At 44.4% G+C, this 13324-nt stretch overlaps 1 protein-coding gene across 1 annotated transcript in view; it reads left to right on the top strand.

Moving 5' to 3' along the window:
* Positions 1-12971, top strand: part of SLC6A5 (solute carrier family 6 member 5) — a 56548-nt gene extending 43577 nt beyond the window's left edge. The window contains exons 16-18 of the mRNA XM_053559876.1: positions 6225-6325; positions 10398-10565; positions 12816-12971. Coding sequence (XP_053415851.1) covers positions 6225-6325; positions 10398-10565; positions 12816-12971 — 425 coding nt within the window. The remainder of the gene's footprint in view (positions 1-6224; positions 6326-10397; positions 10566-12815) is intronic.
* Positions 12972-13324: the final 353 nt, after the last annotated feature.

Raw genomic sequence — 13324 nt, 5'->3', positions numbered from 1 at the left:
AAGTTCTTAAGTCAACATGCCTCAGTGGCCAATAGCCTGGTTCAAGGTATCTAGGTTTAAAAGTGGAACTCCTTGAGTTTGGTGTATGCACAGAAGTGATCTGTCTCTTTTTTTTGAGACAGAGTTTTACTTTGTCACCCTCAGTAGAGTGCTGTGGTATCCTAGCTCATAGCAAACTCAAACTCATGAGCACAAGTGATCCTCCTGCCTCAGTGACCTGAGTAGCTGGGACTACAAGTGCTTGCCACAATGTCCAGGTGGTTTTAGAGATGGGGTCTCGCTCTTGCTCAGGCTGGTCTCAAACTCCTGAGCTCAAGGAATCCACCCTCCTCAGCCTCCCAGAGTGCTAGGGTTATAGGCATGAGCTACCATGCTGGCCGGAAGTGATCTCTTTAACAGACCTATGTAGAGTCACTTTGAAAGTGTTTTCATTTTCCTGGGAGCCAATATAGAGCTCTGCTGGCTGAGGGAACAATGTGATTAAATGGCTAACATCAAGGCCTCCTCATGACAACTGCTTGGTCCTTCGTTGTGTATTTTCCGTACTTGATATGTGACATGGTCTTGATCTGCTTTCCATATCAGTTAGTTACTTGTTTCTGGATTGCTTCTCTCTCCACATCCTTGTGAGAGATGTTCTCAAAACAACAATAAAAACAAAACGAAAATGCCCCCAGAACTCTACAAATTCAAACTTAATGTTTTCCTGCAAGAGCCTCCTCCCTGAGCTCCATTTTCAATTACGTTTTTGGCCTAAATGTCACTGTATGCACCTCCCACTTCAGGGTATAGAGTTCCCAGCTCCATTTTCTGGAACTCAGTAATTATTAAGAATGAGAGGCTTTAGTTCCTGAACAACTCACTGGGTAAATGTATGTGAGTAAATGAACAGGTATTTGTTAAGTGATTACCGTATGCTTGTGGGCTCCCAGAGAGCGGGGAGTGCAAAAGTAGTTTCCCTCATTTCTGGAACTTACCAGCTAAGATCCTGCCAAGGATGGGGCGACGCCTGTGGCTCAGTCAGTAAGGCGCCGGCCCCATATACCGAGGGTGGCGGGTTCAAACCCGGCCCCGGCTGAACTGCAACCAAAAAAAAAATAGCCGGGCATTGTGGCAGGCGCCTGTAGTCCCAGCTACTCGGGAGGCTGAGGCAGGAGAATCGCTTAAGCCCAGGAGTTGGAGGTTGCTGTGAGCTGTGTGAGGCCACGGCACTCTACCGAGGGCCATAAAGTGAGACTCTGTCTCTACAAAAAAAAAAAAAAAAAAAAAAGATCCTGCCAAGGAGGAGCAAATGCACTTAAAACACTGAGAAGGTCAATGCCAAGCTATGCATCCCTGGACGTGAGTCCTTTGCTGCCCAGAGGTAAAGGAGGGTCAGCGTAGTCAGGAAAACTCAAGAAAGTGACATTTCAGAGATAAAATTATATAAAAGAAATAAACACTGAGATTTAGGGAGTGTTGAACTGAGTTTATGACCAACCAAGGCAAGCAAAACTTCCATCAACACAGAAGGTTTTGTTCTTGGGGACAGGGCCTTTACATGAACCGTCAAAGAGTAACCTTGGGATTTACTTGTCCATAAGTACACTCAGAAGTGGAGGCATAATTTGTGTGGCATAGTACCAAATGAAAACATGAAGTCCCTTGTTGATAAATTATTAAGAATTTCAACATGGTGCCTGAGGAGCACTAAACAGGTGTGGCACCCTTCTGAGCATAGGTGCTGGGTGGTTGCCCTGCTCTCGGGCCAAGAAGCTGGCCCTGGCCACGCAGCAGCTCCCAGGAAGGCTACATCCAGACCAATACAGGGGTGGTTTATAAAGACAGCAGCCACAGTGTTGCACAGGGGAAAGTGATTGGTTGGTTGAGGCAAGTCCTTGACTTCCCACTTCTGGATCTTTGGTCCTATGGAGTTTATTATGGGCTGATTTCTGAGCCTCAAATCTGTTGAGTCTAGGCTAGAAGTAGGACTAGTAGTTATGAGTTCACCACCTGCCCTCTCCATCCCCACTGTTTATCTGCTAATTCAGGTTGGTCTTCAAGAAGGGATTGTTCAGATCCCTTTTGCGTTCTGAATACTTGCTATCTAGCCCTCCAGGTTCAAGGTCATGCAGTGGGCAAGCTTCTCCAGGCTCCATGAGCAATTCCTTTATCATGAGTTAGATCTTGACAACAAGATGGATTTGGATCAGTGGAAAGGATGAGGAAGCCATACAAACAGAGGCCTAGGATGAAAATAGCTATTGACTCAGAGAGTGAGTCAGGTGGGAACATGGGTATGGTTCAGGGCATGGAAGGGTTGGGGCTAGATGGGAGCTGGGGCAAGGCAGAGGCTGGAGGGACTGGGGAGCTTCATGCAGTAGTGGGTGCAGGGCAGGTGGGTTGCCCTGTGGCTCCCAGCTGGTGTCTCTGGGCTGTGTCTGCAGGGCCAGCCTGCAACAGACAGAGCAATCATAGGACCTAGAGCCCATCTGGGGCAAAGGGCGTGTCCAGAGCCCTCATGTGAGGCCCAGGGCAGAGGTGACTTTTGGGGTCTGAACTAACCCTGGAACTTAAGCCTTTTCACTTTTCATGCCCTGAGCTCCTCTCCTGCATCAGCTTGCCTTTTTCTGAAGACTGAGCACCCACCATCCTTCCCTGCCAACAGATTAGGGTCCAGTTCTTTGTCCCCTCTGGGAAGCTTGAGCACTTTTACCACCATCCCCTTCCTGCCACAGGAGGCTATCCGTGTGTCTTCCCAGGTCTAACCTTGAGCCCTGTCACATCCCTGTGCCCACCCTGGCACACACCACCGTCTCTTGGGGATGGTTTAGTGGACAAGAACAACTTGGCAACACATTGATGATAACAGAAATGTTTAGAATTCTTTTCCTGAAGAACTGGGTCCTACTTTTGGTGTCTTGTGAATGTTTTTGATGACCTCAGCTTTGATTTCTAGGTATTTGGTTCTCTCCTCTCACTTATGACCAGAAGGCCTCGTATCCAGAGGCTGCTCATTTGAACGTGTTTCATAAAAACTAGAGGAAACAAACAAGCAAACGAATCCAGCAATCCTGTTACTGGGTATCAACCAAAGGAAAAGATATCATTTTATTTTTATTTTATTTTATTTTTTGTAGAGACAGAGTTTCACTTTATTGCCCTCGGTAGAGTGCTGTGGCATCACACAGCTCACAGCAACCTCCAACTCCTGGGCTTAGGCGATTCTCCTGCCTCAGCCTCCCGAGTAGCTGGGACTACAGGCGCCTGCCACAACGCCCGGCTATTTTTTTCTTGCAGTTTGGCCGGGGCTGGGTTTGAACCCGCCACCCTCGGTATATGGGGCCGGTGCCCTGCTCACTGAGCCAAAGGCGCCACCCGAAAAGATATCATTTTATAAAAAGGATACCTGTGCTCAGATATTTATCACAGTAATTCACAATTGCAAAGATAAGGAATCAACATAAGTCCTCATCAACTGATGAGTGGATAAAGAAAATGTGGTATTATATATATATATACTATAGAATGCTACTCAGCCAGGAAAATGGAATGAAAGAATGTCTTTTACAGGAACTTGGATGGAACTGGAGACTATAATCCTAAGTAAAGTATCTCAGGAATGGAAAAACAGATACCACATGTTCTCACTGTGCAAGCTACATGTGGTCATAAAGAGCTGTAATGGACGTTGGGCGCTAAGAAGGCAGGAGGCGGGGATGGGGATGAGGGATGAAAAATCTACCTATTTTGTATAACATACACTATTTTGGTGATGGGTAACATTGAAAGACCTGACTTTAGCAGAAAGCAGTTTACCAAAGTAACAAAACACATGTACCCTCTAAATTTCTTGAAAACAAAATAAAACAAAGACAGGTCAACTGCTCAAAACATGCAGTTCTTACCTATAGACCCAAGAAAAGCAGCATGGAGGCCTCAGGATCCATTATTTTGATGGTGGTGCCTAGAGGGAACTTTTCGGGGTAAACTTTAACATTGAAGTATAACATGCATACTTTACAAATTAGTTTTTTTTTTTTTTTTTTTTTTGGCCGGGGCTGGATTTGAACCCACCATCTCCAGTATACGGGGCTGGTCCCCTACTCCTTTGAGCCACAGGTGCCACCCACAAATTAGTTTTTATTTACATATTTACTTCTTGGTGGGTATTGACACATTATAATTGTGTATGTTTACAGGGTACAAAGTGATGCTATGATATAAGTATACAATGTGGAATGATTGACTCAAGCTAATTAACATATCCATTATCTCAAATACTTATCGTTTATTTCTCCTACCTGAGATTTTGTACCCTTTGACCAACATCTCCTCATTCCCTCAACTCCCCACCCTCCAGCAACCACCATTCTGCTGTCTGCTTCTCCATGTTGGATTTTTTTTTTTTTTTTTGATTCCACATACAAGTCAGAACATGTGGTATTTGTCTTTCTGTGCTGGGCTTATTTTATTTAGCATAATGTCCTTCAGGTTCCTCTGTGTCACAGTGACATAATTTCTCTCTTTTTAAAGACTGAATCATACTCCGTTGTATATATACACCACGTTTTCTTTATCCATTATCTGTTGATGGACACTCAGCTTAATTCCACTGACGCTGCAGTGAACTTGGTGCAGATATCTTTTCAGCATACTGAATTCAGATCATTTGGGTATATTCCCAGCAGTGGGATTGTTTGATCCAATTACTCGGTAACTCTATTTTTAGTTTGTTGCGGAAACTCCATACTGTTTTTCATAATGGCTGTATCAATTTACATTCTCAACAGGGTAATAGGGTTCTCCTTTCCCTGTAAGGAGCACTGTCTTGAATGTACAGCTTGATGAATCTCTCCCCCCATGTAACCAGCACCCAGATCAAAACATAGAACATTATCTGGGCCATTTTTTCAGGCGTTGACTTGAACTATCCTGTTCCCTGAAGAGAAAACCACAGTCTCTGCTTTCTGAGCCAGCTAGAGATTGTCTTCTGGAATCACACCCTTCCCACCCCTCCCAGGTAGCAGAGAGCAGGCATTGAGAACATAGGGCTGAGGAAGGGGGTAGGGGGCACACCAGTCAGGTGAAGGCAGCTGGTACAGGTGGTGGGTGGGAGGTGATGGCAGAAGAGGGCAGAGGTGGCAAGTGAAGTTGGGAAGTGGAGAACCTGGAGACTGACTTCACCTGCTCCACGGGGAGCTCAGAGCAAAGGGCCCAGAAATCCAAGGGAGCAGAAAGAGCCGGGGAATGGGAGGAGAAAGTGGCCTGAGAATATAGGGGCCCATTCTTGGTGGGAGTTGTCGGTCAGCCACTGTTCACTTAGAGATACCCACTTGTTACATCAATGACTCTGAGCTTGAGGGAATGACGAGTAAGCTGAGATCAGATTTGACTCAGAACTGCTGATTGCAGAGAAGCTTAAACTCAGAGATTTTCAGGTCTCTTCAGCATCTCAATCCCACAGTCCTGAGAAAGCCACTTTTCTGGTGACCTCAGGAGGGAATGCAAGAAACTGCCCAACTTGACAACATTCCTCAATGGCTTTTTCTTTCAAGGAGTGCTTTACAAAACCTTCCTAAACCAAGAAGGTGCAGGGGTGCTGGTTATGTAGGGCTGTGAGAATAATTGTCTTCTCTGCTTTTTACTTTTGTGAAGTTGATGAGTGATCAAAAAGACAGCAGTCCTTTGAGTTACAACAAAGTAGGCCATGGCCACTTGGAATTTATGCTGGATTTTGTCTGCCATTATCATCTTGCTCGGAAAAAGAGAGGACTCACAGGAAGAGAGTCCTTGGGAGATTGGGGGAACAAAAGCCAGTGTACAATGACTCTCTCTCTAAATCCCAAATCTAAATGTCAGAATACATGCCTCTGTTGACCACAGTCTTCGTCAGTTTTTGCCAGAGTTGTCACAAAGCACATGAGGCTGCATGTGTGAGGATGCCAGGCGGTGGCAGTGCTGGGACAGGCTGGAACTGAGCTTTGTAGATGTCACTGTGGGCTGACATTTTTGAACTGCACTGCAGAGAGTATTTAATATCTATTTAAATGTTCACTTTGCCCAACCTTCCCGGCAGCAAGTCATTTGTCTAATGGTTCCCTGCATAATAGGGGTCATGTTGACACCAGGCCGGGGCCATCCCTAGCCAATGGCACTCGAGTGAGGGCTCCGGTGCCTGCCCTTGCTGTCACCTCACACCCTGCACTGTACCTTATGCTTGGTCTCTGCTTGTCTGTTTGCAGGCTTGCAAAGGTTCTGTGAAGATATAGAAATGATGATTGGATTTCAGCCTAACATGTTCTGGAAAGTCTGCTGGGCCTTTGTAACCCCGACCATTTTAACCGTAAGGATTGCATGCTTCATTGTCAGATAGTACCCCGTGTGTGTACGTGATGTGTCATATTTAAACACATGTGACTGCCTGTGAGCCTTGGAGCTGGTGGAAGGGGTATTATTCTTGCCTTTTAGATGAGGAAATTGAGGTTCGAAGAGATGAAAAGACTTCCTAAAGGTACCTACTGGTCAGGTGCAGAGTAAGACTCACGTATGGATTTTTGGAGTACTTCTGTGGAATATCTCCCATTATGTCAGTCTGCCTTATGTACGCACAGCAGATTGCAGTTACAGCCAACATGTGCTAACCCTCTCCAGGCTCTGTTTTTGGTACTTTATACGTATTGCCTCCTCTCTCCCTTGCAGCAGCTCTGCAAGGTTGGCATTATAATTCTCTCCATTTTGCAGATGAGGAAACTGAGGCCTAAAGGTTGTGTTTCTTGCCTCACATTGCAAACCTAACAATTAGCAATAGCCTGGATTCAAACCCAGGTAGTCTGACTCCAGAACTCATGCTCTTAATCCATACTCAATACAGTCACTCTATAGCTGATACAGTATTACTTAGACTTTTATTGCTTTTGAGGACTATCTTGTCATCCTTAGGTGTGATGACAACATTTTGGGATCATCTGACATTCATCTTCTTAAAGATGAGAGCCTTGCATGTGTCACTAAATCTGCGTAGGAATTTCACATACACATTTGGCCACTTTTGTTATTGTGTCACACAAGCTGCCAGGTTTGCCCTTGTAAACAGACCAAGCACAGCGATTGGCAGAGGTTTTGTCTTTCCTCTTTTCTGAGTTGGGGTGTCATTTTAGCAAGACTGGAGGAAGTCAGATGCAATTGCTGATAGACCCAGTAGGTGGCACTATAAACCAGATTAAGACCCATGTGTTTCCTGTGTGGGTACCAGTTTTTCTAAAGGGAAACAAGACAGGATGAAAGTGTAATTGCAAAGAAAATTCATTCTCATTCTCTCTCTCCCCTCTCTCTCCTCTCTCTCCTCTCCTCTCTTTTCTTCTCTCTCTCTCTCTCTCCCCTTATCTTTCCTCTGTCTCTGTAAGGTGAGTTTTAATCAAACACCTCAATTTCTTCCTGTAAGCTACAAGTTTACACACGAGAAAAATCATTTATTATTTAGCTCCCTCTGAATTGACATGGACATCATACCGACACCCAGACCTGTACTATAATTTGTCTGAAAATGACCACCAGGTTTGGGACATGAAAGCCTAATCTCTTTTCAAGAGATTAATATAGGCTTTCAGTCTCTTGAACTCAAGACTGGAAACGTATGGAGAACTCGAATTTACGTAACTTGTGGGAAGAAGATGTCTGCTGAGCACCTTCTGCTGATTCTCAGGCCCTGAGGGGAGAGCCTGATCTCTGAGCTTTGTCACTGTCCCCAGTTACTATTACACGTGATTCATTCTTGGCTGAAATCAAACTTCGAGTCTGTTCTGGATTCTACCTTCCTTTTCCTTCTGTCCTAAAAGATATTAAGCTTCTGGGAATTTTGTCATATTTTGCAGAAACATATAGTAATAACCAGCATGACTATTTGCTGAGGTTATGAGGCAGGCACTTTACAAACTTGGTTTCTAAAGCCTATGTCCACTCTACCACATGTTACAAATGTGTGAACTGAGGCTTGGTGAGGTTAATGAACTTGCCCCAGGCCACAAGGTTGCAGGTGGCAGAGCCAAGTATTGAATCCAGGCTTCAAGCCCAGGCTCTAATATATTTTTTAAAACCCAGTGCTTGTACTTCCAAGTGGAAGTTTGTCCAGTTTTGGATTAAAATAGTCTGAATCTTATGAGCAGAATGTCAGGAAAGAGAAATTCAAGGGACTTGCTGTATTTTTTGAGAAATTCCTCAACTGTGTTATGCTATACTTGGTGTCCATTATAAAACTAATTGTCAGAAAGTTGTGGAGAGGTCCCAGAAAGTATTCTGAAGCAGACTTCCCTTCTGTGTTGTTCAGGAGCCAGGGCCAAGCAGCAGAGGTCAATTCCATTATCGTTACCATCAAGTGATGGGTCTCTCTTCAAAGCCTTCTTTTGTTATCATCAGCAAAGAAATGTGGGTGGTGAATGGGTACAGAGGGTGCACTCCCTGGATGAAGGGCACAGCTACCCCTCTGACTTTAACCTTACAAAAGCAAGCATGTAACTTGGTCATGTTTACTCTCATAATAATCTGAAATAAAAACAAAGGTAGGTGGTCCTGACTCAATACCCACATTATCATTTCTCATGGCTGTCAGAGGGCAGCGTTTTTTCAAAGTTGACTTGGCAGAAGGAAATTTATGGCAAAGAACAAGTTTACACAGATAAGTTTTACATGTTATTTGTGCAACTGGAAATGGATGTCAAAGGACCAACCCCAACACTTAGTTGTTGCCATTTGCCCTTCTATAAAATGGATATTTTTAGTGTGCTAGAATAGGCTCAGATTACGGGTTTAAATTACTTCAGAGCCTCGGAAATGAAATTGATCATTTTTATATGTGCCTCTGTGGATTTATAGAGCTATAAATATTCTCTGTGCAATTATTGTATACATAGTCAGACCACGTTACTGAGTTATGCCTGCACATAAGCAGAGGCATTGCTGTTTATATAGTAAATGAAATGGAGCAGCTTACCGTAATTACATTAGGCCATACTTCTAATAGACTGGTTAATAAAGCTTATAATTCAAGGGGCAAATGTTTAAAAGGGGGCCTAGAGTAGACCTCTCTTTCCATTTTTTCAACAGTTGTCTTTGGGCTCGTGTTGCTTAGAATCGATATACTGAATGATTGTTGCATTGAAATGATCACTTGCCCCAGGAGCCTGGGCTTTACAGTGATAATATAGATGCTGTACATTTGTATAGTGCTTCGCGCTTTTCCAAAACACTCTCATATATTATCCCTCCTGACATAATTCTTTCCGATCATTTTTGGGCAGTTATTTTATGGCTTAAGATAGGAGGAGAGAGGTAGAGAGGGGGTAAGGATTTATGTGGGTAAATTGTTCTAGGCTGTTGCTGCTACAGCAGGGTGGGTACAGGGAGTCTTGAAATTTTCAGGGAAATTCCCCTCTTTTCCCACAAAAGCTTGATTGCAGGAGTTAGAACCCTGGCTCCTTTGTCTCAGATTCATGTGGGTTCCCTTGCTTCTCTTCAGCTGCCCTGGCTGCATCTTCAGAGGGGTTCTCAGAGCTATCTCCAGGAGAAGTGAGCAGCGATAAGAGATAATGGGCAGAAAATACATCGCGACCTCTCCTAAAATTGACAGGGAACTCTTAAGTAAATACCAGACTATTATTCTCCAAAAGCCCCTGTGTTGTGTACATGAAATGAAATATATCCATTTTATAGCACAGAAGTCTGGGACATAAAGGTCCCTTAGCTAATTAGTGGCAGATCCAAGATTAGCTGGCCGGTCTCTGGGCTCCTGGCTCACTCCTTGGTGATGACGCCTATTCACCTTGAGTCATTGGAGAGTCAGCCGGGCATGCCTTCTCTCTGTCCCATAGCTTATTACAGGACCAAGCTTCCGGCTCAGTCACCAGTTGGAGACCACTCTGGGTCTCACTCAGCCACTAACGCTCCTGGAAAAGTACCCCATTCAAAGAAAAAGCAAAGTTGATTCAATTTCTTAAAAATGAAAATGTATAAACTTAATGCATTTCTCATAACAAAAGCCTGATTATCCATTATAGAAAGTACAGACAACTCCTCAAACACCTCCCAGCCTCCCCCACCCCCACGCATGAGCTGCCTTGCTGTATACCCTTCCAACGTGTCCTCTTGGCCCGGCTCTATGTATTTACACAAAGGCGTGCACGTTTCTCAGTTCCCACAGGACAGCAAGTTCAGGTCAGCAGCTAAGTGCGTGTTGTCTGCATCTCTTTGAAATTCAATTTCTTCATTTGAAAAATGGATTAATAATAATAATACTCTTTCATGGGCATAAAATGAGATAATAGATACAAAAGCGTCAAACTCTTAACAGGGATTTGATCTTGTTGAACGAATGAATAATTCATGTCACCACCCTAATACATGTGTCTCTCTTCTCTTTCCAGTTTATCCTTTGCTTCAGCTTTTACCAGTGGGAGCCCATGACCTATGGCTCTTACCGCTACCCTAACTGGTCCATGGTGCTTGGATGGCTCATGCTGGCCTGTTCCGTTATCTGGATCCCAATTATGTTTGTGATAAAAATGCATCTGGCCCCGGGCAGATTTATTGAGGTAATTCTGTCTACTCCTTCCTCCTGCCGTCTTTTCTCCAGGGAGAGCCCCCGAAAGCTCTGTACATTAAAAAAACAGCAGATTCAGTAAACTTATTCAAGAGGGAGACTCCATGATTAAGTGATTATAGTTGCCACCATTTCTAATAAACCCATTTTTATTATGTATTGTTCCTCTAATGGAAGGGCTCAGCCAGTTGGCAAGTGGAGCCGTTATTATGCTATTCCTCAGTGTGGTGATGGCTCCAGGGAATAAATGATCAGAGTGTCTCCCCTTTCCTGGAGTGTCCTCCTCCTCTGCCCTCATCTGCAAATGAAGTCTCAGTGTTTGGTTTTTAACCACACATCAGATTCCTCCCTTCCTGATGCTCATCTCTGTCCAAGCCTCCTTTCTCACAAACATATATTACTGTTAAACTTAACATCACTAGGCTTTTCTGTGGTGCCTGTGTTGAGGATGATTTGAAGGGTCCAAGATTTTTAAAATCTCACTATTTGCATAGAAAGTAGAAAGGAGTTTCAGGGCATGGCTGGCGGGAGGTAAGACTTGCCTTTTTGATCAAATAGTCCCTTGCTGGACCCATTTCCTCATTCTAATGCAAAGACTCTCCACCCTTACTCCAGAGTGGACCGGAAGGGGACTGCCACTTTTACCACCAGTGAAGTGTGGTCAGGCTTTTGTTATGAATGAGAAGTCACTTGCTCAGGCATGCCAGGAATTGCTCAGCCCTGCCTTTGTCTTGTAAATTCAAGGATCTGGCATTTTGGACTAGACTGATGCTACTGAGCATTTGGTCCAAGGCCCAGCAGCAGCACCATCCTCTGAGAGCCTGTGGGAAATGCAAATGATCAGACTCCAGGAGGCTCAGTGAAACCAGAATCTTAGGGATCTGGGACCCTGGAACCTATAGTTTAACAAGCTCACCAGGTCACTCTGATGCGTGTTCATGTTTGGGAAGCTTTAGACTAGACCAAGATGATAGAGGGCAGAAAAGAGCAGCTGTGTGGACTTTGCTCTTGGTCAGCCCAGCTGAGAGAGGAAGAGGCCTCTGGCGCATCTCTCTGAGGGTCTGGACAGGGGCAGCAGGATGGGAACCAGAGGCGTGGGTACGTGAACAACACAAATGTCCGTGTGGCAGGGAGCTCGTCTTGGTTTCCACTGGACTATGGGAACAGTCTTTGTAAAAAGGTAGGTTACAGGAGTCTTCTTATTGAAGCTGTATTCCAGTTTTCATCCTCCAGAAATTGTGGTCGTTATCCCCTTGAAGCAAGTGACTTTGGCCTGACTGAGCCCTGGGGAGCTAAACTCCTGCCCCAGAAAAACTTTCCACCCAGCTGACCCAGAAATCTCTCTCCCTCTGAACAGAACCAGCTCTGGTACTTTAGTCTTAGGCTGAAATTCTCTAAACTGATGAGTTGGCTATATAAATTTATTATGGTTGATTTGGGACATAAAGGTTGCAAATTGATGATTAAGGAGAGATTAAACCAACAGCTCTAAGAACCAGCTTCACTTTAATAGGTAATAAACATATAATTGTTCCCTTGTATATAGTCAGAAATATGTTTTCTTTCCTTTCTCTAGAAAATGTTCCAGTCAAATTATGTCTTCCATAAAAATTTTAGTTGAAGGTTTAGAAACAGTCCCATTATTTTTTGCTAACCTGCAAAAACCCACATGGCTAAACCAAGTCAGTAGCATATATTGTGTCAACAGATAATTAAAATCTTTGCTCACTTGTGGCCATGTATCTTGGGGTTGGGTTTTTTCCACCCCTGGTCATTTGTATCCTTTTGGGAAATGTGCTAAACAAAATCCAATTATTTTGATGTAGCTACCCACTGTTGAGACTACAAAACAAAAGTAATCGAGCACATGTCTTTTACAGACTGGGTTTGGCAGTGGAGAGAAGCTTGCAGGCTCTCTTCATTTGAGAGGAAAAAATGTATAATTAAAATCTGGGCCCTTTCTCCTCTATTAATTTTGTGCAAAGCACACACAAAACAATTGTAATATTGCTTGCAGAATGATATAAATAATTTCAAGTGAATCAAACTAAATGTTGTCTTCACTGTCCCTGGCCTAGTTAATTAATAGAGACTTGTCTTCCTAACGGCTTCCTTGGTTGGGGGCCTCTTGGCTCACGCAGGGAGCAAAATGGTCACAAGCAGGGCAGGGTTGGGTGGTGGGTGCCTAGTGGAGGAAGGTGCATTACTTTTGTGACCATGTGTGTCTTTGATTTCTTTGCAGAGGCTGAAGTTGGTGTGTTCGCCACAGCCAGACTGGGGCCCTTTCTTAGCTCAACATCGTGGGGAGCGTTATAAGAACATGATCGACCCCTTGGGAACCTCTTCCCTGGGACTGAAACTGCCAGTGAAAGATTTGGAACTGGGCACCCAGTGCTAGTCCAGTGGTGTGGGGTGGTCCAGACTCAATCCTGTTTTTCCTCTCTGCCTCCTCCTAACATTTTCCCTGTCTTTCTTCCCATTTTTCTTCTTCCTTCTCCCCACACCTCATTTCATGTCCATACATGAGAGTGACTGTGTAGAAAAGTAGGCTGTAATGTCACACGCCATGGTGAAGAACTATTTCCTATGTCCAGGGTGTCCGTGTTGGGTAGGGTTGGTCCCCTGAGCACACATTCACCCTGCAGAGGCCGATCAACTAGGTGAGCACTCGTGGGTCTGGATGGTTTGGCTAGTAGAGAAGTGCCCACTGTGTGTTGTCATTGGTGATGGGGGAGGGTGCCAGTAAAGCCT

Source organism: Nycticebus coucang, chromosome 14 (genome assembly GCF_027406575.1).
Source record: "Nycticebus coucang isolate mNycCou1 chromosome 14, mNycCou1.pri, whole genome shotgun sequence".
Classification (NCBI taxonomy): domain Eukaryota; kingdom Metazoa; phylum Chordata; class Mammalia; order Primates; family Lorisidae; genus Nycticebus; species Nycticebus coucang.
This window is presented reverse-complemented; position numbering and strand designations above follow the sequence as displayed.